Source organism: Oncorhynchus keta, chromosome 34 (genome assembly GCF_023373465.1).
Source record: "Oncorhynchus keta strain PuntledgeMale-10-30-2019 chromosome 34, Oket_V2, whole genome shotgun sequence".
In the NCBI taxonomy this organism is placed as follows: Eukaryota; Metazoa; Chordata; class Actinopteri; order Salmoniformes; family Salmonidae; genus Oncorhynchus; species Oncorhynchus keta.
The window spans coordinates 8,430,727-8,456,362 of NC_068454.1; the positions used below are offsets into that span (position 1 = coordinate 8,430,727).

At 43.0% G+C, this 25,636-nt stretch overlaps 1 protein-coding gene across 3 annotated transcripts in view; it reads right to left on the bottom strand.

Moving 5' to 3' along the window:
- Positions 1 to 1,516: 1,516 nt before the first annotated feature.
- LOC118366582 (neuronal membrane glycoprotein M6-b-like) overlaps positions 1,517 to 25,636 on the bottom strand; it is a 66,780-nt gene continuing 42,660 nt past the window's right edge. Inside the window, exons 1-7 of one of the 3 annotated variants that reach the window (XM_052492989.1) lie at positions 21,485 to 21,632; positions 14,407 to 14,593; positions 10,881 to 11,037; positions 10,353 to 10,521; positions 4,940 to 5,013; positions 4,675 to 4,740; positions 1,517 to 1,940 (exon numbers count right to left, since the gene is read on the bottom strand). In XM_052492989.1, coding sequence (XP_052348949.1) covers positions 1,791 to 1,940; positions 4,675 to 4,740; positions 4,940 to 5,013; positions 10,353 to 10,521; positions 10,881 to 11,037; positions 14,407 to 14,593; positions 21,485 to 21,581 — 900 coding nt within the window. In that variant the 5' untranslated portion in view covers positions 21,582 to 21,632 and the 3' untranslated portion in view covers positions 1,517 to 1,790. Of the gene's footprint in view, positions 1,941 to 2,595; positions 3,782 to 4,674; positions 4,741 to 4,939; positions 5,014 to 10,352; positions 10,522 to 10,880; positions 11,038 to 14,406; positions 14,594 to 21,484; positions 21,633 to 25,636 lie in introns of those variants that run through there. The other 2 variants (XM_052492990.1, XM_052492991.1) reach the window with 2 other exon arrangements.

A 25,636-nucleotide genomic window follows, 5' to 3' on the forward strand; every position in this document is an offset into this window, starting at 1 on the left:
AAAAAACTCCTGACTTGTAAACATGTTTAAATTGTACAGATCAACACCCTAACACAGAGTTATCTCAGCCTGAACAGAGAACGGTTAACGTTCCCTTACTTGCACTGTCTAAATCACAAGGTTTGCCATGGTAACAAAGCACATGAACATTTAGTTTCAGAACACTCGTTTTCTCTCAACCAAGTCAAATGTAAGCCTGTTGTGTCTTGTAGTTACAGGGATAAAGATTCGACAATCGCAAATGGGAAGTTCAAGTCACACATGGGAATTTGGGATGAACTGTGGAAGATCATACGCTATACAATAAGAAGCATTTATTCATCCCAACAATACTTTGGACATACAAGCCCCTCTGTGCAACAAACCATCCTCATGTTTAATAGTCAAATTTGACCTTTATTTTTCATCTCACAAAGACATTAATCAAGACATTTTAAATTATATGTAGACGATCTATAAAAATGCTGCATTTGAAAAACTAAAACGATACTAATTATTAACCGTGGAATCACATCATGGCCATGTATTAAGATGAAATATTTTGGTCAGTCTAACTGTATAATTTTATTGGCACCATTCACTTGCCAGGGTAAAATAAATAAAAAATAAATCAACTAAAATTGTAAGGACTAATGGTGTAAGGACTAATGGTGTAAGGACTCAAAGTTTAAGGACTAAAAATGTAAAGGATTCCTCCTAAAATGACTCAAATAAAAATTGTAAAAACGCCACAGGTTTGTTTACAGTTACATGGGCACGTGGTTATCTTCAGCTAAAATACCTGTGCTTGTTCAGTAAGTGTACCTGCGTAGGCATGAGGTAGTTCCTCTTTTAGGGAATTAGGATTTTACATCATTATTACCATTTCAATTCAAATATTAACATTTTAGTTGGAATGTAACTTATGAAATTCTAGAATCAGAATGATCAGACCTATTTAAACTCAAACTACTAGCAACAGAACAGTTTTTTTAAACCCTAACAGTTTGAAATGGACAGAGGGGTAACGTAAACACCTTGTCAAAGAAGCCCAACACATACATGTTCTGTTGCACAATAGAATGTTGTTCTGCCTTTACATCCCCCCTCTTCACATGCTCTCCATTCAGAGCCAGGAGGAACAAACTGGTTTGCAATTAGCAACAGCACATTGCACCACTTGTATATATATATCTGTGATGTTGTAAGGTGTTCCATGTTGTGCTATGAGGTGTAATCAAAACGGCATCTTTGATTTTTTTTAAAAACACAAAAAAAACAGATTCTCTTCTCGCTGACAAGAACTTCCCACTCTTCCTTATTCATAATGGCCGACAGTCAGACCAGAATCATAACAGAACACTCTAAAACAAGCTTCATGATTTATTTCCTTCATGTTTTAGAATAGTGCAATGTTTCAAGTTCACCAGCAATCACTGGTTATAAAATAATTCAAATAATAAATCGCAACAAAAACATTCCTAAGAAAATTAGAAAAATAAAAACAAAAGTATATCCACACACAAAACACAAAACAGAGGTTCTGACACAGACGTTTTGATCAGTTAGTTGTAGAAAGAGACATTGATGCATTAGTTTGTTAGGAGCCGCGTTAGCACTGCGCTGGCAGGTTATGGGTTCTCTTGGTCAGACCGCCTGTGATGGCATGTGTGTGTGTGTGTGTGTGTGTGTGTGTGTGTGTGTGTGTGTGTGTGTGTGTGTGTGTGTGTGTGTGTGTGTGTGTGTGTGTGTGTGTGTGTGTGTGTGTGTGTGTGTGTGTGTGTGTGTGTGTGTGGACCAGGGCGTAATCCTTATGTGTAGGAATTGAGGCATTCCTTTGAACGAGACGTGATGTCATGCAGCTCCTGCTCTTCCTTCAGTTTGATGTCTTGGTAGGCATGCATGCGACTGGCATCCTTTAGGTAGGCCCAGTTTGCTGAGAGAATCATGAGGAAGTGGATCTGGAAGAGAGGGCCGAGGTGGATGGCCAGTGAGCATGGTAAGATGCAAAGCAGGCTACATGAGGCAGAGCTAGGTCATACGCAGGCACACACACACGCACACGCACACGCACACACACACACACGCACGCACGCACGCACACGCACAGACGCATGCACACACACACACACGCACACACACACACACACACGCTCGCTCGCACACACACACACACACATGCGCGCGCTCGCGCCACACACACACACACACACACACACACACACACACACGCGCGCTGCGCACACACACACACACACACACACACACACACACACACACACACACACACACACACACACACACACACACACACACACACACACACACACACACACACACACACACACACACAGAGAAAACACAATGTTAAACAGACAACAGACACACCTGCAAAGTAATGTCATTATCCTCAACACTACTAACATGATTATTAAAGAATATTACAGAGACATTTAAAAAGGGGAGAGGGAGAGGAAGGGTAGTGGGGTTTCAGCTTGATGATGAAGGTGGTTAGTAGAGGTTAGAGGGGCATTAGATTGTGGAATGAGATGGAACAGCTGCTACTGTTCTCAGTGTCTCTTTTTCATTTGAGAAGAAATATAAAACCATTGGGGATATTTTGTACACAAAGATTGTTTATTTTGTATAGAAAGAGAAAAATAATAACTACAGTCTTCAAAAATCTTCGGAAATAATTAAATATTTATGTAAATATGGAATATAAGTAATCATAAACAGATGAAGGAATCCAAATGAAATAAAGTAAGCATGCAGGCTCAGTGTTAAAACAACAACAACAGTGACTCTTTAAACAATGTCATGTTTCTGAATGAGTCAAAGAGGAGGAGGAAACAAATCAAAACTATCAGCTGAAGCTATGAAGGCATCAGGTCCCATAGCAATTACATTACTCCTCTATAACAAGAACTTCCTTTATAAAATATATGAAGTCATAAACTGCTATATACTTTGATGAAAAATATACCCCTGGTACTGGGATTACCCTTCACAATACTAGTTATATGTGCAGTTATTTGTTTTGAAATGCTGTTCATCTTGTCCGCGTCATCTTACATGTGAAGACTATCTGTATCTATATACGACTGAGGAACTAGTTTGTAATAGAAGCTTGTAATACTGACAATTCAAATTCACTGTATAACACTTTGTGTCTTGCACCAAGAAAATACAAAAGTACACACGATCAATCCTAAAACATGAATGGGGGAAAAGGCACTTTTCCAAGCCTGGCTGGTCTTCTGGCAAATTGAACATTAGCAAAAAACAAATACATTTTCACCCCAAATTTAAGCACGATGGTCATGGCAACTGACTGAGAACTCTTTCATAATACAGTATTGTTCTTAGATTGTGTTTTTTGTCTTCCTCTTCCACGCCTACTGTTTATTAGCCAGAGTGCTATTCATTTAAGGGAGTTATTACTGATTTATTGTCCTAATCAGATCTTTACAAGATATGGAGAAAAGCATAACCCTCTCAACTTTACACCACCCCACTCTTAAGACAATTCTCTTCAGGTACAGTTGGTCCTTCAGGCAAACCTATCTCTGGATAGCACATGCTAAAAGATGCATACAATCAGCTATTTACACTTTAGGTGAAGGCTAATGGAGATATGTTGCTGTCTATTTTTAGTCCATGTAGTAAGTGGCTGCTGTCTACTCAGAGCCGTGTCACAGACTGTGTCTCTGAACACCAGTTAAAACTTAGTGCAGCAGTCTTCCCGACTCTTAAACTTCAAAACGGCAAAGTTATAAGTGGTAGCCATCATGTAGATCAGCTGGTGGAAGAGAACAGAATACAGGCGGTAAGAGAACTCCCCAAGGACATGCATGTGCATGTCTGCCATATTTTGGCAACAACTGATGTTTCAACTTTTTACTTTACTTACTAAAAAACAATAACACAAGTATTAGTAAAATATTCATGTTTGTCACCTATATATATATGAGTTCAATGGAACCCTATGAAACACTATTTGGAAGCAATCAGAGAGGAAAAAGGGACTGCATGGCCTTGACAGAGAATTTCCCTCTTCTATCATTACTCATTGTTTTCAAAACACCCAAGACGGGACTCTCTACTCTTCGGAAATGGGGCGCCCTTAGTTCAAAGAACTCTGATGTAGTCTACACATGTTTATATCCTTACAGATATTCTCCTTTATACTGTATAAACATAGCCATGTGTCCCGATACAGGACAAACGTCCACCCTGTTTCTACTTTCCTAAAATAAGCCTGGGGCCCGGGGCATCTAAGCAGATGGTTTACAGAGAATGGGATTGGAGTTGTGGAAAAGTCTATGGGTATTCTGCCTTACAGTCAGAGGTTACATAAACCATATGGGAAATGGGGAGAGGAGCACTGGATTCATGATCTACAGTCAGATACAAACTGCAAGGATGGACTGAAGGAGAGGATGAGAGGGAAGAGAGGGAGGGAGAGAGAGAGAGAAAGAGAGGGGAGAGAGAGAGAAGAGAGGAGAGAAGAGAGAAGAGAGGAGAGAGAGAGAAGAGAGAAGAGAGAGAGAGAGAGAAGAGAGAAGCAAGAGAGAGAGAGAGAGAAGCGAGAGAGAAGAGAGAGAGAGAGAGAGAGAGAGAGAGAGAGAGAGAGAGAGAGAGAGAGAGAGAGAGAGAGAGAGAGAGAGAGAGAGAAGAGAGAGATGAACTTACCAGAGCAATGACGGTGGCCCCGGCTCCAGCACATGCTATGATGTACAGGTGGTAGGACAGGTAGAACTGAAAAAGACATTCATGTGATTGAACACAGTACCAGTACAGTACAGTAACTCATTGTGAATACAAATGTATGTTTTTCTGTGGCCTTTGCACTGTTCTTGTGAGCATGCATCTCAAAAGTAATGGCACCCACATAATAGACAGTACAGTATATCACTGGTCAAAATAATGACTGAGGATGGGAGGAGAGACGCCTTACCTCACTGGTATTACAGATGTCTCCAAGTGTGGACCCACAAGCCTTGCCTGGCGATGCGTTCCAGGGGATGATACCTGCAGACAGTCGTTCAATTCAAAGGTTAATATTGACACAGCAAATTCCTCACATCATGTCATCAGTATTCATAGAATTCATATAGATACACAGTAAAGGAACCATCCTTATTTGGCCATAGTCACGTATCACATTCAAATTTATGATATGGTTATAACTTAGATGAAATCTCCATTAAAATGTCATGCTTGTAGAGTGGAGTGTATCAAACCTGTACAAGGTGACACACTGGTCATTTTCGGGTGTTATAATGTCTTATTTCTGCTATAAAACCTGAGAGGAGACGGAGGATATCGAGCCAGAGAAAAGATGCCACAAGTGGTATTTGGTATTTTATTAGGAACCCCATTAGCTGTTGCGAAAGCCGCAGCTACTCTCCCTGGGTTCCACACAAAACATGAAACATGACATAACACAGAACATTAATAAACAAGAACAGCTCAAAGGCAGAACTACATACAGTTGAAGTCAGAAGTTTACATACACTTAGGTTGGAGTCATTAAAACTAGTTCTTCAACAACTCCACAAATTTCTTGTTAACAAACAATAGTTTTGGCAAGTCGGTTAGGACATCTCCTTTGTGCATGACACAAGTAATTTTTCCAACAATTGTTTACAGACAGATTATTTCACTTATAATTCACTGTATCACAATTCCAGTGGGTCAGAAACGTACGTACCCTAAGTTGACTGTGACTTTAAACAGCTTGGAAAATTCCAGAAAATTATGTCATGGCTTGAGAAGTTCTGACATCATTTGAGTCAATTGGAGGTGTACCTGTGGATGTATTTCAAGGCCTACCTTCAAACTCAGTGTCTCTTTGCTTGACATAATGAGAAAATCAAAAGAAATCAGCCAAGAAAAAAAAGTCGGATTCATCCTTGGTTCATCCTGAAGGCACCACATTCATCTGTACAAACAATAGTATGCAAGTATAAACACCATGGCACCACGTAGCCGTCATACCGCTCAGGATGGAGACACGTTCGGTCTCCTAGAGATGAATGTACGTTGGTGTGAATCAAATCAATCCCAGAACAACAGCAAAGGACCTTGTGAAGATGCTGGAGGAAACAGGTACAAAAGTATCTATATCCACAGTAAACCGAGTCCTATATCGACATAACCTGAAAGGCCGCTCAGCAAGGAAGAAGCCACTGCTCCAAAACCGCCATAAAAAAGCCAGTCTACAGTTTGCAACTGCACATGGGGACAAAGTTCGTACTTTTTGGAGAAATGTCCTCTGGTCACATGAAACAAAAAATAGAACTGTTTGGCCATAATGGTCATCATTATGTTTGAAGGTAAAAGGGGGATGCTTGCAAACCGAAGAACACCATCCCAACCGTGAAGCTCGGGGGTGGCAGCATCATGTTGTGAGGGTGCTTTGCTGCAGGAGGGCCTGGTGCACTTCACAAAATAGATGGAATCATGAGAAGGAAAATTATGTGGTTATATTGAAGCAATATCTCAAGACATCAGTCAGGAAGTTAAAGCTTGGTCGCAAATGGGTCTTCCAAATGGACAATGACACCAAGCATACTTCCAAAGTTGTGGCAAAATGGCTTAAGGACAACAAAGTAAAGTTATTGGAGTCGCCATCACAAACCATGACCTCAATCCTAAAGAAAAGTTGCGGGCAGAACTGAAAAAGAGTGTGCAAGCAAGGTGGCCTACAAACCTGACTCAGTTACACCAGCTCTGTCAGGAAAAATGGGTCAAAATTCACCCAACTTATTGTGGGAAGCTTGTGGAAGGCTACCCCAAATGTTTGACCCAAGTTAAACAATTTAAAGGCAACGCTACCAAATACTAATTGAGTGTATGTAAACTTCTGACCCACTGGGAATGTAATTAAAAAAAACATGTATTTCACCTTTATTTAACCAGGTAGGCAAGTTGAGAACAAGTTCTCATTTGCAACTGCGACCTGGCCAAGATAAAGCATAGCAGTGTGAACAGACAACAGAGTTACACATGGAGTAAACAATTAACAAGTCAATAATACATTAGAAAAAAGGAGAGTCTATATACATTGTGTGCAAAAGGCACGAGGAGGTAGGCGAATAATTACAATTTTGCAGATTAACACTGGAGTGATAAATGATCAGATGGTCATGTACAGGTAGAGATATTGGTGTGCAAAAAGAGCAGAAAATAAAATAAATAAAAACAGTATGGGGATGAGGTAGGTAAAAATGGGTGGGCTATTTACCGATAGACTATGTACAGCGGCAGCGATCAGTTAGCTGCTCAGATAGCAGATGTTTGAAGTTTGTGAGGGAGATAAAAGTCTCCAACTTCAGCGATTTTTGCAATTCGTTCCAGTCACAGGCAGCAGAGAACTGGAACGAAAGGCGGCCAAATGAGGTGTTGGCTTTAGGGATGATCAGTGAGATACACCTGCTGGAGCGCGTGTTACGGGTGGGTGTTGCCATCGTGACCAGTGAACTGAGATAAGGCGGAGCTTTACCTAGCATGGACTTGTAGATGACCTGGAGCCAGTGGGTCTGGCGACGAATATGTAGCGAGGGCCAGCCGACTAGAGCATACAGGTCGCAGTGGTGGGTGGAATAAGGTGCTTTAGTGACAAAACGGATGGCACTGTGATAAACTGCATCCAGTTTGCTGAGTAGAGTGTTGGAAGCAATTTTGTAGATGACATCGCCGAAGTCGAGGATCGGTAGGATAGTCAGTTTTACTAGGGTAAGTTTGGCGGCGTGAGTGAAGGAGGCTTTGTTGCGGAATAGAAAGCCGACTCTTGATTTGATTTTCGATTGGAGATGTTTGATATGAGTCTGGAAGGAGAGTTTACAGTCTAGCCAGACACCTAGGTACTTATAGATGTCCACATATTCAAGGTCGGAACCATCCAGGGTGGTGATGCTGGTCAGGCGTGCGGGTGCAGGCAGCGAACGGTTGAAAAGCATGCATTTGGTTTTACTAGCGTTTAAGAGCAGTTGGAGGAGTGTTGTATGGCATTGAAGCTCGTTTGGAGGTTAGATAGCACAGTGTTCAAGGACGGGCCTGAAGTATATAGAATGGTGTTGTCTGCGTAGAGGTGGATCAGGGAATCACCCGCAGCAAGAGCTTCATCATTGATATATACAGAGAAAAGAGTCGGCCCGAGAATTGAACCCTGTGGCACCCCCATAGAGACTGCCAGAGGACCGGACAGCATGCCCTCCGATTTGACACACTGAACTCTGTCTGCAAAGTAATTGGTGAACCAGGCAAGGCAGTCATCCGAAAAACCGAGGCTACTGAGTCTGCCGATAAGAATATGGTGATTGACAGAGTCGAAAGCCTTGGCAAGGTCGATGAAGACGGCTGCACAGTACTGTCTTTTATCGATGGCGGTTATGATATCATGTAGTACCTTGAGCGTGGCTGAGGTGCACCCGTGACCGGCTCGGAAACCAGATTGACTTGGCTTTCGAAGACCTTAGATAGGCAGGGCAGGATGGATATAGGTCTGTAACAGTTTGGGTCCAGGGTGTCTCCCCCTTTGAAGAGGGGGATGACTGCGGCAGCTTTCCAATCCTTGGGGATATCAGACGATATGAAAGAGAGGTTGAACAGGCTGGTAATAGGGGTTGCGACAATGGCGGCGGATAGTTTCAGAAATAGAGGGTCCAGATTGTCAAGCCCAGCTGATTTGTACGGGTCCAGGTTTTGCAGCTCTTTCAGAACATCTGCTATCTGGATTTGGGTAAAGGAGAACCTGGAGAGGCTTGGGCGAGTAGCTGCGGGGGGGGGCGGAGCTGTTGGCCGAGGTTGGAGTAGCCAGGTGGAAGGCATGGCCAGCCATTGAGAAATGCTTGCTGAAGTTTTCGATAATCATGGGTTTATCGGTGGTGACCGTGTTACCTAGCCTCAGTGCAGTGGGCAGCTGGGAGGAGGTGCTCTTGTTCTCCATGGACTTCACAGTGTCCCAGAACTTTTTGGAGTTGGAGCTACAGGATGCAAAGTTCTGCCTGAAGAAGCTGGCCTTAGCTTTCCAGACTGACTGCGTGTATTGGTTCCTGACTTCCCTGAACAGTTGCATATCGCAGGGACTATTCGATGCTATTGCAGTCCGCCACAGGATGTTTTTGTGCTGGTCGAGGGCAGTCAGGTCTGGAGTGAACCAAGGGCTATATCTGTTCTTAGTTCTGCATTTTTTTAACGGCGCATGCTTATCTAAAATGGTGAGGAAGTTACTTTTAAAGAATGACCAGGCATCCTCAACTGACGGGATGAGGTCAATGTCCTTCCAGGATACCCGGGCCAGGTCGATTAGAAAGCCCTGCTCACAGAAGTGTTTTAGGGAGCGTTTGACAGTGATGAGGGGTGGTTGTTTGACTGCGGCTCCGTAGCGGATACAGGCAATGAGGCAGTGATCGCTGAGATCCTGGTTGAAGACAGCGGAGGTGTATTTGGAGGGCCAGTTGGTCAGGATGACATCTAGGAGGGTGCCCTTGTTGACAGATTTAGGGTTGTACCTGGTGGGTTCCTTGATGATTTGTGTGAGATTGAGGGCATCTAGCTAGGGCATCTAGCTTTAACGTTGGAGGGCATCTAGCTTTAAATAAATAAAAGCTGAAATAAATCATTCTCACTACTATTATTCTGACATTTCACATTCTTAAAAGAAAGTGGTGATCCTAACTGACCTAAGACAGGGAATTTTTACTAGGATTAAATGTATTTGGCTAAGGTGTATGTAAGCTTCTGAGTTCAACTGTACATTTAAAAATGGCACATGTAGCCTACATTTCAATGCGTACACACAAACTATCTAGGTCAAATAGTGATGCAGTCAGTCTCTCCTCAGCTCTTAGCCAAGAGAAACTGGGTAGTTTGTTGTACTAATATTTACCACACTAACGTGTTGGCTCTCAGCCACTAAAAACCTCTCCTTAACTTTATACACACCAGTGGAGGCTTCTGAGGAAAGAACGACTCATAATGATGGCTGGAACAGAGCAAATAGATTGGCATCAAACCATTCCACATATTCCCCTCCAGCCATTAACACTAGCCAATCCTCCCCAATTAAGGTGCCACCAACCTCCTGTGATACACACCAATAGAAATCAGTGATCCATAGCCTCAACAGGCAACTGTACACATAAAGTATTGGAAACACCTGCTCTGTGTTATGGGTAGAAGGGACCCTGGATGGTTTTGGTCATATTCATTAGGGCACAGCGTAGAGATAATGTTGCAACGGGAAGACAAAACAAGCCTTTCTTATTGGAAAAGTTCAGGTAATCCCTCTCAGTTTCAGTCTGTTTTCTTTCACATGGTGCCTAATGAAGATGACCCTGGCTGTAACTCAGGTTTTCCCTTACCGTACTGACGAACGTCAACACAGATGGTGTCCACGTTGGTGAGGTTAGCCACAGGTGACCTCATGGCGTTGCAGGTGGACCAGATGTTGTAGAAGAGGAAGACGGGCACGGCGGAGAAACCAAACACACCCAGCCAGGCGATACCCAGGATGTAGGTCAGGAACACAAACTGAGAAAACACACGTACAAAAACAGCATCACATTGGCATTAGGAAGATCTGGATCATAACTAGTATTTTCATAGCTGTTGTTTGTGTCTATTTGGCCGGTAGGCGTAAAAGAGAGGACATGCTTTCGTGCCCGTTTGCGAAGAGCCTTTGCTCAGACGTCGTCATTATGTCATCAGCTTGTTTGATTGATCACATTAAAACAGAACTCAGGTGTCCACGTGGTTCGGGTTGAGTACATAAAACAAAGACTTGCTTGTTGCACGAAATTTGGTCTGATCAAGAGTGCAGTGAGTTTCGTTGTTTGGTGTAAGTTCAGTGCAATGTTAACACAGTCCAGTGGTTGACGATAGTGACGTACCATGCCACTAATACAGCGTCCGCAGATGGTGGTCTTGAACTCGCTGTGCAGCTCCTTCACAGCGCTGGTGGTGTAGAAGCCCTCGGCCAGCAGGATGATTCCGTAGAGGAAGAAGAAGGAGGCGATGCCATAGATGACGTACTGCATCAGCTGTATTCTGTATAGGAGCAAATCCCACATAAACCCGCTCTGTGTTCTGTCCATTAGGGATAATCCAATATGACTATGTTATGTTTCAGCCTCCAACATGAGGCTAGAGGAGAAACAGTAAACGTGACAGGTTGTATTAGACTAGCTCATACGTTTAGATTTAGCTCGGGTTATAAAACTGCCACCTATACCATTCATTCTGTCATTGAGTTTAAAAAAAATATGTAAACCATTAACAACTTTGGTGGATGAAATGTAAACAAAGGATGTATGTCTCTGAGAAACCGATCGATCCTTCAACTGAAAAAAGGTCAAAGGAAACGCAGCTAATATCCAGTCTTTCCAGCTACAGTTTGAAGTGATTGTGTTACTGTAGCTGTGTTGTTGGCTAGCTCCTTTGAACAACAGCGTCCTGACGAGAGAGCACATTTTCTATGCCTGGTGAAATCACACCTCATTAGCTCATTGTTATGGATGTATCTAAATAAATGTCAATAGAACACAGCTTAAACAAATGCAAATGAAGCTACTTTGCTGTTATTCTGGCTGCACTGTTTGACGTGACTGTAAGTTAGCCGTAGTTGGCTAGCAAGCAAGCAAGAGATAAGAACGTTGACAGCTAGTATGGTAATAGAACATTTAGAACAAACGACTGTGTCACGTCCATAGATACAGAACAAAAAGACTGAACGACTGGGTCGCGTCCATAGATACAGAACAAAAAGACTGAACGACTGGGTCGCGTCCATAGATACAGAACAAAAAGACTGAACGACTCTAGCAAGCCTAGATTTGTGTCGGGACTATATCTTGTAGAAGGATGAAGTAGTATGAATAAATTAATTAATATAATGTTTTTAAGGAAAATATGTCAATCATTATTCGAATAGGTTGGTAACCCGTTGTATAAAAGTGATAATGCCCTCGAAGACGGTGTTTGGAGGACATATTGACACGGTTGCCTGCCCTCGAAGACGGTGTTTGGAGGACATATTGACACGGTTGCCTGCCCTCGAAGACGGTGTTTGGAGGACATATTGACACGGTTGCCTGCCCTCGAAGACGGTGTTTGGAGGACATATTGACACGGTTGCCTGCCCTCGAAGACGGTGTTTGGAGGATATATTGGCACGGTTGCCTGCCCTCGAAGACGGTGTTTGGAGGACATATTGACACGGTTTGAGATGGAACGGAATTCCATGCAATAATGGCGCTATATAATACTGTACGCTTTCTTGAATTTGTTCTGGATTTGGGGACTGTGAAAAGTCCCCTGGTGGTATGTCTGATGGGGTAAGTATGTGTGTCCGAGCTGTGTGTAGGTTGACTATACAAACAATTTGGAGTTTACAACACATTCATGTTTGTTATAAAAAGAAGAAGTGATGCAGTCAGTCTCTCCCCAGCTCTTAGCCAGGAGAAACTGGGTAGTTTGTTATACTAATATTTACCACACTAACGTGTTGGCTCTCAGCCACTAAAAACCTCTCCTTAACTTTATACACACCAGTGGAGGCTTCTGAGGGAAGAACGACTCATAATGATGGCTGGAACGGAGCAAATAGATTGGCATGAAAGCTTGGTCTCGGGCTTAACAACACCCGTGCCAAGATATCTTCCAAACACCGGCTTCTCTGGCATTATCACTTAAGTACACGTGACATTAAAACTTGAAAATGTAAATTAAAATGGGCACTCACAGAGACTCCCCTTAAAACCTCATAACAAAACACTTGTCCTGTTCTTCCTACATTTACATTACATTTAAGTCATTTAGCAGACGCTCTTATCCAGAGCGACTTACAAATTGGTGCATACACCTTATGACATCCAGTGGAACAGCCACTTTACAATAGTGCATCTAAATCTTTTTTTTCCTCTCCTCTATGTTTCTCCTCTATTGCTATAGACTAATTGATCTAAAAGAGGTCTCATCTGGGGTAAGGTGCAAGCAGAGGTTTTTATTTGATAAAAAATAGCTGTTGTGATGAGCTCATTGAAGAAAGGATATCTATATAAAAGTACCTGTAATTCATTGATAGGGCTTATCTATGCTAGGAGGCTCAGCTCACTAAGACTAAAAGGGTTGTGCTGATTAAAGAATCAATAAAACTGGCCTTCTTTAGACAAGTTGAGTTTCTGGAGCATCAGCATTTGTGGTTTCGATTACAGGCTCAAAATGGCCAGAAACAAAGGACTTTCTTCTGAAACTCATCAGTCTATTCTTGTTCTGAGAAATGAAGGCTATTCCATGTGAGAAATTGCCAAGAAACTGAAGATCTTGCACAACGCTGTGTACTACTCCCTTCACAGAACAGTGCAAACTGGCACTAACCAGAATAGAAAGAGGAGTGGGAGGCCCCGGTGCACAACTGAGCAAGAGGACAAGTACACTAGATTCTCTAGTTAGAGAATCAGGTGCCTCACAAGTCCTCAACTGGCAGCTTCATTAAATAGTAATCTTCACTGTTGATGTTGAGACTGGTGTTTTGCAGGTACTATTTAATGAAGCTGCCAGATGAGGACTTGTGAGGCGTCTCAGTTGTGCACCGGGGCCTCCCACTCCTCTTTTTATTCTGGTTAGAGGCAGTTTGCGCTGTATCTGTGATGGGAGTAGTACAAAGCGTTGTACGATATTTCTCACATGTAATAGCCTTCATTTCTCAAAACAAGAATATGAGTTTCAGAAGAAAATAATTTGTTTCTGGCCATTTTGAGCCTGTAATCGAACCCACAAATGCTGATGCTCCGGATACACAACTAGTCTAAAGAAGGCCAGTATTATTGCGTCTTTAATCAGAAAAACAGTTTTCAGCTGTGCTAACATAATTACAAAAGGGTTTTCTAACGATCAATTAGCCTTTTAAAATGATAAACTTGGATTAGCTAACACAACGTGCCACTGGAGTGATGGTTGCTGATAATGGGCCTCTTTACGCCTGTGTAGATATTCCATTTTAAAAAGCATCCGTTTCCAGCTACAATAGTCATTTACAACATTAACAACGTCTACACTGTGTTTCTGATCAATTTGATGTTATTATAATGGACGGAAAAAATGTTATTTTCTTTCAAAAACAAGGACATTTCTAAGAAACCCCAATCTTTTTAATGGTAGTGTATAACTGGTAGAAATAGTTTATTTGTTCAAGATATCGTTGTAGACATATAGCCACTGCCTGGATTGACATGTACGGGTTTGGGGGACCAGTTGTATCTTAATAATGCTCTGCTCTGGCCATTCAGTTGGATACTTACGGTTAGCCAGGCCTTAATTATAGCTTATAGGATATAACTAGGGAACATTGCTTTTCTTGGACAGGTTAGGGTCAAGGACTCCTAGCCCTACTCATGGGGTCAGGGTTCGGTCACTCACACGTCGGTCAGCATGGCGTGGTCAGAGGTGACTTTGGAGAAGTGGTTCTCCAGGATGGTAAGGGTGCCGGTGAGGGCCACATGGCCGCAGCCACAGAACAGGGCCACGCCGGAGAAACATAGGATGGTGGCCACCAGCGATGCATACGGCACCCCGCCCAGACACTTGATGCAGCACTCGAAGCAACCTCCATGGAAACAGAGAGAGAGAGAGAGAAATAGGGAGAACAGTCAACTTGTTGATTGAATCTTTCATCACAGAATAGTCAAAGCAGTAATTGTTGTCTTTTGAAACAGACAATACATGTATTTATTTATTCTTCTGTGCGCTTTTCACTGTCGGCTGCAGAGTAACAGTATCACTTCTGGTGTCCAAAAAGGCCATATTGGTCAGATTGGTCAACCTGATATTTCTTAAACCATTGCAAAGTCCATATAAGGGGGTTGTGTTTCACTCCATCATACTCAGAAGAGCTGACGTATTGGTCCAGCACTTAAATCATATACATGGTAATCTTTACACTAGTCCATGGGCTGAGCTTAGGGACAACTTTTAAGTTCTGTGGTTGAGGACTGGTTGCTGTATCGTGGTAGATTGTTTCATGGTAGATTGTATCATGGTAGACTGTGTCACGGTAAACTGTATTGTGCTAGATTGTATCGTGGTAGATTGTATCATGGTAGACTGTGTCACGGTAAACTGTATTGTGCTAGATTGTATCGTGGAAGATTGTATCATGGTAGACTGTATCATAGACTGTATCATGGTAGACTGTATCGTGGTAGATTGTATCGTGGTAGATTGTATCGTGGTAGATTGTATCGTGGTAGATTGTATCGTGGTAGATTGTATCATGGTAGATTGTATCATGTTAGATTGTATCATGGTAGACTGTATCGTGGTAGATTGCATCGTGGTAGACTGTATCATGGTAGACTGTATCGTGGTAGATTGTATCGTGGTAGACTGTGTCGTGGTAGATTGTATCGAGGTAGATTGTATCATGGTAGACTGTATCGTGGTAGACTGTATCGTGACTGTACCGTGGTAGGCTGTATCATGGTAGACTGTACGTGGTAGATTGTATCGTGGTAGACTGTGTCGTGGTAGATTGTATCGTGGTAGACTGTATTGTGGTAGACTGTATCATGGTAGACTGTATCGTGGTAGATTGTATCGTGGTAGACTGTATTATGGTAGACTGTATCATGGTAGACTGTATTGCGGTAGACTGTATTGTGGTAGCCTGTATCATGGTAGACTGTATCATGGTAGACTGTATCATGGTAGACTGTATCGTAGTAGATTGTATCGTGGTAGACTGCATCGTAGTAGACTGTATCGTGGTAGACTGTATCGTGGTAAACTGTATCGTGACTGTACCGTGGTAGGCTGTATCATGGTAGACTGTATCGTGGTAGATTGTATCGTGGTAGACTGTATCGTGGTAGATTGTATCGTGGTAGACTGTATCGTGGTAGACTGTATTGTGGTAGAGCGTATCGTGGTAGACTGTATCGTGACTGTACCGTGGTAGGCTGTATCATGGTCGACTGTACGTGGTAGATTGTATCGTGGTAGATTGTATCGTGGTAGACTGTATCGTGGTAGATTGTATCGTGGTAGACTGTATCGTGGTAGACTGTATCATGGTAGGCTGTATCATGGTCGACTGTACGTGGTAGACTGTATCATGGTCGACTGTACGTGGTAGACTGTATCGTGGTAGATTGTATCGTGGTAGACCGTATCGTGGTAGACTGTATCGTGACTGTACCGTGGTAGACTGTATCGTGACTGTACCGTGGTAGATTGTATCGTGGTAGACTGTATCGTGGTAGACTGTATCGTGGTAGACCGTATCGTGGTAGACTGTATCGTGACTGTACCGTGGTAGACTGTATCGTGACTGTACCGTGGTAGATTGTATCGTGGTAGACTGTATCGTGGTAGATTGTATCGTGGTAGACCGTATCGTGGTAGACTGTATCGTGACTGTACCGTGGTAGACTGTATCGTGGTAGATTGTATCGTGGTAGACTGTATCGTGGTAGACTGTATTGTGGTAGACCGTATCGTGGTAGACTGTATCGTGACTGTACCGTGGTAGACTGTATCGTGGTAGACTGTATCGTGGTAGATTGTATCGTGGTAGACCGTATCGTGGTAGACTGTATCGTGACTGTACCGTGGTAGACTGTATCGTGGTAGATTGTATCGTGGTAGACTGTATCGTGGTAGACTGTATTGTGGTAGACCGTATCGTGGTAGACTGTATCGTGACTGTACCGTGGTAGACTGTATCGTGACTGTACCGTGGTAGATTGTATCGTGGTAGATTGTATCGTGGTAGATTGTATCGTGGTAGATTGTATCGTAGTAGATTGTATCGTGGTAGACTGTATCGTGGTAGACTGTATCGTGGTAGACTGTATCGTGGTAGACTGTATCGTGGTAGACTGTATTGTGGTAGACCGTATCGTGGTAGACTGTATCGTGACTGTACCGTGGTAGGCTGTATCATGGTCGACTGTACGTGGTAGACTGTATCGTGGTAGACTGTATCGTGACTGTACCGTGGTAGGCTGTATCATGGTCGACTGTACGTGGTAGATTGTATCGTGGTAGACTGTATCGTGGTAGATTGTATCGTGGTAGACTGTATCGTGGTAGACTGTATCGTGACTGTACCGTGGTAGACTGTATCATGGTCGACTGTACGTGTTGTTCTGATGAACTAGCAGAGCAGTGCCTCTGTACAGACAGTATGTCAACAGAGCACAATGTGTTTGCAATAAGATCCATATATTTAGAAAGATGTTGTATTTCAAACAGCAGACTGTAGATGTGTAGCATGACCTGGTCCTGGTTGAGGAGGTGCGTATGTGACGGTCTTATTAATGTGTGTTCCGTAGAACTGTACGCATAGATTCATAGATTCACCTTGATTGTGTCCCAGACAACTGTTTCCTCCATTGGAGATGATCTGAATGGAGGCTTAGTAACTGTGTAGAGGACATGGCGCGAAATACATTTACAGGCATGATTTCAGCATCACATTAAATGTCCATTGGTGCATGTTCTAGAATCTAGTCTATTCTAATGTAGAACTCTGACATTGAGAGACAGGGCATAATATGCCTATTGAAATCCAGACCTCTTGCATGAGGCAGGAATCCTGAAAGTTCGTTAGTGTTTATCCTCTTTCTCTGGCCTGACAAAGGACATTAAAACAGATATATTATCATCAGAGCAGGGCCATTCAACAGTTGTGTGTTGTCAGAAAGTTCATCCCGTAGCCTTTTGTGTCACAGAGGGATAAAAACATTTTTGTCTGAGGGCTGGTGAATAGCAGTTGCCATGGCAGCATGTTAACCACAACCCAGTGAGTGTGCCCGCGGCGATGCCCAGCAGAGTGGTTAACTCGGCCCACATTTCCCACACAGACACACATGGCAGGCAGGGCCAGGGAGAGTGAGACGGGACCAACATGAAATACACCTCAGGCCCAGTCAAATACTACCTGGTATAGTTCTACCTGATATAGATCTACCTGGTATAGCTCTACCCTGTATAGTTCTACTAGTTCTACCTGGTATAGTTCTAACTGGTGTAGTTCTACTAGATCTGCCTGGTATAGTTCTACCTGATATAGTTCTACCTGGTATAGGTCTACCTGATATAGTTCTACCTGGTATAGATCTACCTGGTATAGTTCCATCTGGTATATTTCTACTACCTCTACCTGGTATAGTTCTACTAGTTCTACCTGATATAGTTCTACCTTGTATAGTTCTACTAGTTCTACCTGATATAGTTCTACCTGGTATAGGTCTACCTGATATAGATCTACCTGGTATAGTTCCATCTGGTATATTTCTACTACCTCTACCTGGTATAGTTCTACTAGTTCTACCTGATATAGTTCTACCTGGTATAGTTCTACTTTGTATAGGTCTACTAGTTCAACCTGATATAGTTCTACCTGGTATAGTTCTACCTGATATAGATCTACCTGGTATAGTTCTACTTTGTATAGGTCTATTAGTTCTACCTGGTATAGTTCTAACTGGTGTAGTTCTACTAGATCTGCCTGGTATAGTTCTACTAGTTCTACCTGATATAGTTCTACTAGTTCTAACTGGTGTAGTTCTACTAGTTCTACCTGGTATAGTTCTACTAGTTCTACCTGGTATAGTTCTACTAGTTCTACCTGATATAGTTCTACTAGTTCTAACTGGTGTAGTTCTACTAGTTCTACCTGGTATAGTTATACTAGTTCTACCTGGTATAGTTCTACCAGTTCTACCTGGTATAGTTCTACCAGTTCTACCTGGTGTAGTTCTACTAGTTCTACCTGGTATAGTTCTACCAGTTCTACCTGGTATAGTTCTACTAGTTCTACCTGGTGTAGTTCTACTAGTTCTACCTGGTATAGTTCTACTAGTTCTACCTGGTGTAGTTATACTAGTTCTACCTGGTATAGTTATACTAGTTCTACATGGTATAGTTATACTAGTTCTACCTGGTATAGTTATACTAGTTCTACCTGGTATAGTTCTAACTGGTGTAGTTCTACCAGTTCTACCTGGTATAGTTCTACTAGTTCTAACTGGTGTAGTTCTACCTGATATAGTTCTACTAGTTCTACCTGGTATATTTATACTAGTTCTACCTGGTATAGTTCTACCAGTTCTACCTGGTATAGTTCTACCAGTTCTACCTGGTGTAGTTCTACTAGTTCTACCTGGTATAGTTCTACCAGTTCTACCTGGTATAGTTCTACTAGTTCTACCTGATATATTTCTACTAGTTCTACCTGATATAGTTCTACTAGTTCTAACTGGTGTAGTTCTACTAGTTCTACCTGGTATAGGTCTACCTGGTATAGTTATACTAGTTCTACCTGGTATATTTATACTAGTTCTACCTGGTATAGTTCTACCAGTTCTACCTGGTATAGTTCTACCAGTTCTACCTGGTGTAGTTCTACTAGTTCTACCTGGTATAGTTCTACCAGTTCTACCTGGTATAGTTCTACTAGTTCTACCTGGTGTAGTTCTACTAGTTCTACCTGGTATAGTTCTACTAGTTCTACCTGGTATAGTTCTACTAGTTCTACCTGGTGTAGTTCTACTAGTTCTACCTGGTATAGTTATACAAGTTCTACCTGGTATAGTTCTACTAGTTCTACCTGGTATAGTTCTACCAGTTCAACCTGGTATAGTTCTACTAGTTCTACCTGGTATAGTTCTAACTGGTGTAGTTCTACCAGTTCTACCTGGTATAGTTCTACTAGTTCTACCTGATATAGTTCTACTAGTTCTACCTGATATAGTTCTACTAGTTCTAACTGGTGTAGTTCTACTAGTTCTACCTGATATAGTTCTACTAGTTCTACCTGATATAGTTCTACTAGTTCTACCTGGTATATTTATACTAGTTCTACCTGGTATAGTTCTACCAGTTCTACCTGGTATAGGTCTACCAGTTCTACCTGGTATAGTTATACTAGGTTCTACCTGGTATAGTTCTACAAGTTCTACCTGGTATAGTTCTACCAGTTCTACCTGATATAGTTCTACTAGTTCTACCTGGTATAGTTCTACCTGGTATTGTTCTAACTGGTGTAGTTCTACCAGTTCTACCTGGTATAGTTATACTAGTTCTACCTGGTGTAGTTCTACTAGTTCTACCTGATATAGTTCTACTAGTTCTAACTGGTGTAGTTCTACTAGTTCTACCTGGTATAGTTCTACCTGGTATTGTTCTACCTGGTATAGTTCTACCAGTTCTACCTGGTATAGTTCTACCTGGTAGAACTATAGAGAGCTGGAGAGAGAGAGAGAAAGAGAGAGAGAGAGAGAAGGACATCAGCTATTTAAGGCCACCAATCGATAACGTTACTGTACTGTATTCTACGCTACTGTACTGTACTCTACTGTCATCTGAACTCTCTGTCCCCTTCACACTGTGATGCTATCACACCTCTGAGTGTTGTTAAACACCTCTCCTGACACACTCCGGCAGAGGGAACAAAGCTCTTTTTCTCTCCATGGAGAAGCCTCGTGCCTCGTGCCTCCTTCCAAAGGTGTTGAGTTTAATAACCATAAATTGGAGTTGGTGTTTTCACAGCTGGAGTAACGTTAGCCATGCTGGCTGTGTCGTGTGTTACGTCTAACCCTTAACCCTGAAACAACACTGGCACCAAGACAGCCCGACTTATTGACATGTGTTAGCATTTAACACCACAATAATACCACTCTATTCACATAGAACCACGATAAAAGGACTTATTCTTGGTACATGAGCACGGAGGAAATTGAAAAAACACAATCTATCGCCTACACAGAACCTCAATGGGTCCTGCACAAAGCACCATATTGAGGGCTGTCTGCACTGACCATCATGCATCATGTTTGCATTATGTGGTACTAATCTTATCTCTGCAGAGATTAATTCAGTACAAAGGAGGGATAATATCCGATACTGATTGTGGATCTCAGATCGAAGCTCCCGTATGGGTAAGTCCCAGTGGAGGCCAGTGAGCACATCTCTCTCACACACATAGTGCAGCAGTCTTTACATGTCCTTATTAATAGAAGGAAAGCAGTGTTAACCCTCTTCCTACAGTCACAGTATTAATAGGAGGAAAGCAGTGTTCCTCTTCCTATAGTCACAATAGCAGACTGTAGTTTAAGAGCAGTAACTGGAGTTTCATGACTCTCTACCATGCTATTCTCAGTCCCTGTTTCTTGGTTTGCAGTCTAGACGTCTTTGCTCTCCCATTCACCACTTGCGAAATGACAACAAAGATGATATTTCAACATTATGACTTTTTACCAAAGGAGTTTCAGTACAGGACTGAGAGTTAATGTGTAGAAGGTTGTGAGCAGAGAGATGTACAGTTATTACATCCCTCCTCTCACGTTGGTCGTCAACAGGCCTGGCTCCAGGGACTAGATAGGGAACCCTTCACGCTGGGTAAGACTGCCACTCAAATCAGAAGATTTTCTATAAAGCTCTTCTCTAATTGTAGGTCTTTATAGTACACCGGATATTACAGGATATTACATGCCTTGGTTTCTATAGTGACGTCCATCCTGTTTACTCTCTCTCTCTCTCTCTGGATGACACCCACAGGTAATCACACATAAGATGGAGCCTCCCGGCATGGCCCAAATAGAATGCTGCTTCAAATGAAAATCATATTGGTCCTCTGCTGTTTGTTGACTTTCACATGGCTTTCCTGGTTAAACCTCAACCCACTCCAGTAACTCTCCACTCATCCTGTCCCTGATGAATAAAAATACATAGAGAGAGAGAGAGAGAGAGAGAGAGAGAGAGAGAGAGAGAGAGAGAGAGAGAGAGAGAGAGAGAGAGAGAGAGAGAGAGAGAGAGAGAGAGAGAGAGAGAGAGAGAGAGAGAGAGAGAGAGAGAGAGAGAGAGAGAGCAAGAGAGAGAGAGCAAGAGAGCAGCAGAGAGAGCAAGAGAGCGAGCAGAGCGAGAGAGCGAGAGAGCGAGAGAGAGCGAGAGAGAGAGAGCAAGAGAGAGAGCAAGAGAGCAAGAGAGCGAGAGAGCAAGAGAGCGAGAGAGAGCGAGAGAGAGAGAGCAAGAGAGAGAGAGCAAGAGAGAGAGAGCAAGAGAGAGAGAGAGAGAGAGAGAGAGAGCAAGAGAGAGAGAGCAAGAGAGAGAGAGAGAGAGAGAGAGAGAGAGAGAGAGAGACAAAACAAGCAAGGGAGAGAGAGAAGAAGAGGGGTCAGAGAGACAAGGAGGGATGTGAAAACAGAAACAAACAGCTGTGACCAGCTGCAGTGACACTATGGCAAACTGTTGAGCCTCTCATTACTCTGGTCATGCTTAGAGCCTGAGTCACACGGAGAGGGAGAGACAAAGACAGAGAGAGAGAGAGACAGAGAGAAATGGCACTCTATATAGCCATAATAAGACAATTGAAATGTCTTTAATCTTTTGGAACTTTTGTGGGTGTAATGCTCTTTTTCACTTTTGTTTGTAATCTACTTCACTTGCTTTGGCAATGTTAACATATGTTTCCCATGACAATAAAGCCCTTAAATTGAAAATTGAATTGAAATTGAATTGCGAGAGAGTGCTGGAGTCTGAGAGAGAGAGCGAGAGAGAGAGAGAGGGAGAGAGAGGGAAAGAGAGGGAGAGAGAGAGAGGGAGAGAGACAGAAAGAGCGAGTGAGACACAGAGAGAGAGAAAGCAAGCGCGAGAGAGAGACAGAAAGACAGAGAGACAGAGAGCAAAAGAGCGAGAGAGAGAGCGAGTGAGACAGAGAGAGCGAGCGAGAGCAAGCGAGAGAGAGTGAGCGAGACAGAGAGAGAGAGAGCGAGAGAGAGTGAGTATGGATGGACGGCAGTCAGAAGAACCCTGACACAAAGAGCCAGTGTGTGTTGCTCCAGACTGTTCGTCAAGCTAAAGTCTCAAAGGGGAAGGCCCATTCAGAGCATCTCTGGTCCAAGGCCGCGCTCTTCCGGCCTCTTAGTTTGGACTGGAGCACAGGGCAGGCCAACCACAGAGCTCCATCCTGTCCACCCAGCATGCATTGCACTGGCACAAAGCGCAACGGAAGAGATGGGTGGCAGCCCACTTCACACTCCACGAGCATTCTGTCGATGTGGGTATCTGATGAGACAAACAGGAATCATCCACTGTGGCAATCAGTTTGCTCATTAGGAGAGACACCGCAGAGCAGACTGTCTACACACTGAGTGGAGGAGAAAGAGAGAGAGAGAGAGAGAGAGAGAGAATGTGTGTGGGTGTGTGTGTCTGTATTTGTGTGCGGCGTGCGTGCGTGTGCATGTATATCTGTGTAAGAAAGCTTTTTGAAAGGGGATCATATAAACATTGCCCAATTGCTTTTACAGGCAACATAATGTAAGTCCGTTGTGAAAGAAGTAAGAGAGAGAAGTGGGGTGGGTTGAGAGAAGGGGGAGAGTTGACCTCTAACCCTGCTGCTGTAGATCATCCCCATGGTTTCTGGCTCCAGAACACTCCATCACCCCCTTCTCCCCCACCTATACCTCCACAGCTGGTGATGCTCCCCCCCAACCCCTCAACACCACCACAGGCCCCAACATAGCCACTCACAGACCCCCACAATCCCCAACAGAACAGACCCTCACCCCAGTTACTAAACCCAGTCAGCCTCGCATCACTGAGCAACACTGAGGAACACTGAGCAGACCAGAGAAGACCTGAGCAACATTGAGCACCACTGAGGAACACTGAGCAGACCAGAGAAGACCTGAGCAACACTGAGGAACACTGAGCAGACCAGGGAAGACCTGAGCAACACTGAGGAACACTGAGCAGACCAGAGAAGACCTGAGCAACACTGAGGAACACTGAGCAGACTTGAGCAACACTGAGGAACACTGAGCAGACCAGAGAAGACCTGAACAGACCTGAGCAACATTGAGCATTTTATGCTGGCTAATGTAACCCAACGAACAGTTCTTGTGCTGAAGTTGTTTCCAGAGGCAGTTTGGAACCTGGTAGTGAGCGTTGCAACCGAGGATACACTATTTTTATGCGCTACGCGCTTCAGCACTCCATCCTGTCCCGTTCTGTGAGCTTGTGTGGCCTACCACTTCGCGTCTGAGCCATTGTTGCTCCTACTTCACAATAACAGCACTTATAGTTGACCAGTGCAGCTCTAGCGGGGAAGAAATTTGACAAACTGACTTGTTGGAAAAGTGGCATCCTATGACGATGCCTTGTTGAAAGTCACTGAGCTCTTCAGTGAGGCCATTCTACTGCCAATGTTTGTCTATGGAGATTGCATGGCTGTGTGATTGATTTTATACACCTGTCAGCAATGGGTGTGAATGAAGTAGCCAAATCCACTAATTTGAAGGATCTGGTACTGATTGTATTAAACTCTTCTGCAATGGTTGTTGAGATGTGATATTCTGCGCAGCGCAAGATGAGACGTAAACTACATGTATGCTACACTAGCCCGCAAAAAGCATCCTGTTGTCCCGCATTCGGGTATTTTAAATGTGGTCATCCGAGACCTGGCCTATGTTAAAAGTAAAACAAATAATATAAAAGTGTTTGTTAGGTGTTAAGCCTCTGTTAAAATATGCTTTAAAAAATTACAAAAAGACAAAAATTGTGATTGTGTTGATTTGTGTTTGGTAATATTTGATTTAGTACAGAAATATGTAGGCGGCTTAATTTACCCCCTCCCTCGGCTCAACTTTGTAGCACTGTGTATGGGGTTGATGATGTCTCTTTGTCTTGATCCCCCTCACCCTCTTTCACACACACACACACACACACACACACACACACACACACACACACACACACACACACACACACACACACACACACACACACACACACACACACACACACACACACACACACACACACACACACACACACACACACACACACACACACACCCCCTCTTATCAACCTCATTACAAGCGACCCACCGATAACAAACCAACACACACAGCAGGAGTACTAATGATGTGTGAAAATATGTCCTCAATAAGAGGACCAACATCGCCAGTGACAACCACAACATGACATCTATCATCCTCCACAGACTGAGCCGGAGACAACCGACACAGAAAACGAATGAAGTCTCATGCACAAGCAATCAAAGCCTTCCCAATACCCAACAGCCATTCAACATGATTCATATTCCACATACTGTGCAATGTGCATCAGAAATGTCAACCATTACAAAGCCACACACAACCATTACAAAGCAACACACAACCATTACAAAAGCCACACACAACCATTACAAAAACCACAACCACAACCATTACAAAGCCACACACAACCATTACAAAGCAACACACAACCATTACAAAAGCCACACACAACCATTACAAAGCAACACACAACCATTACAAAGCCACACACAACCATTACAAAGCAACACACAACCATTACAAAAGCCACACACAACCATTACAAAGCCACACACAACCATTACAAAGCCATACACAACCATTACAAAAGCCACACACAACCATTACAAAGCAACACACAACCATTACAAAAGCCACACACAACCATTACAAAGCAACACACAACCATTACAAAAGCCACACACAACCATTACAAAAGCCACACACAACCATTATAAAAGTCACACAAAACCATTACAAAGCAACACACAACCATTACAAAGAAACACACAACCATTACAAAGCAACACACAACCATTATAAAAGTC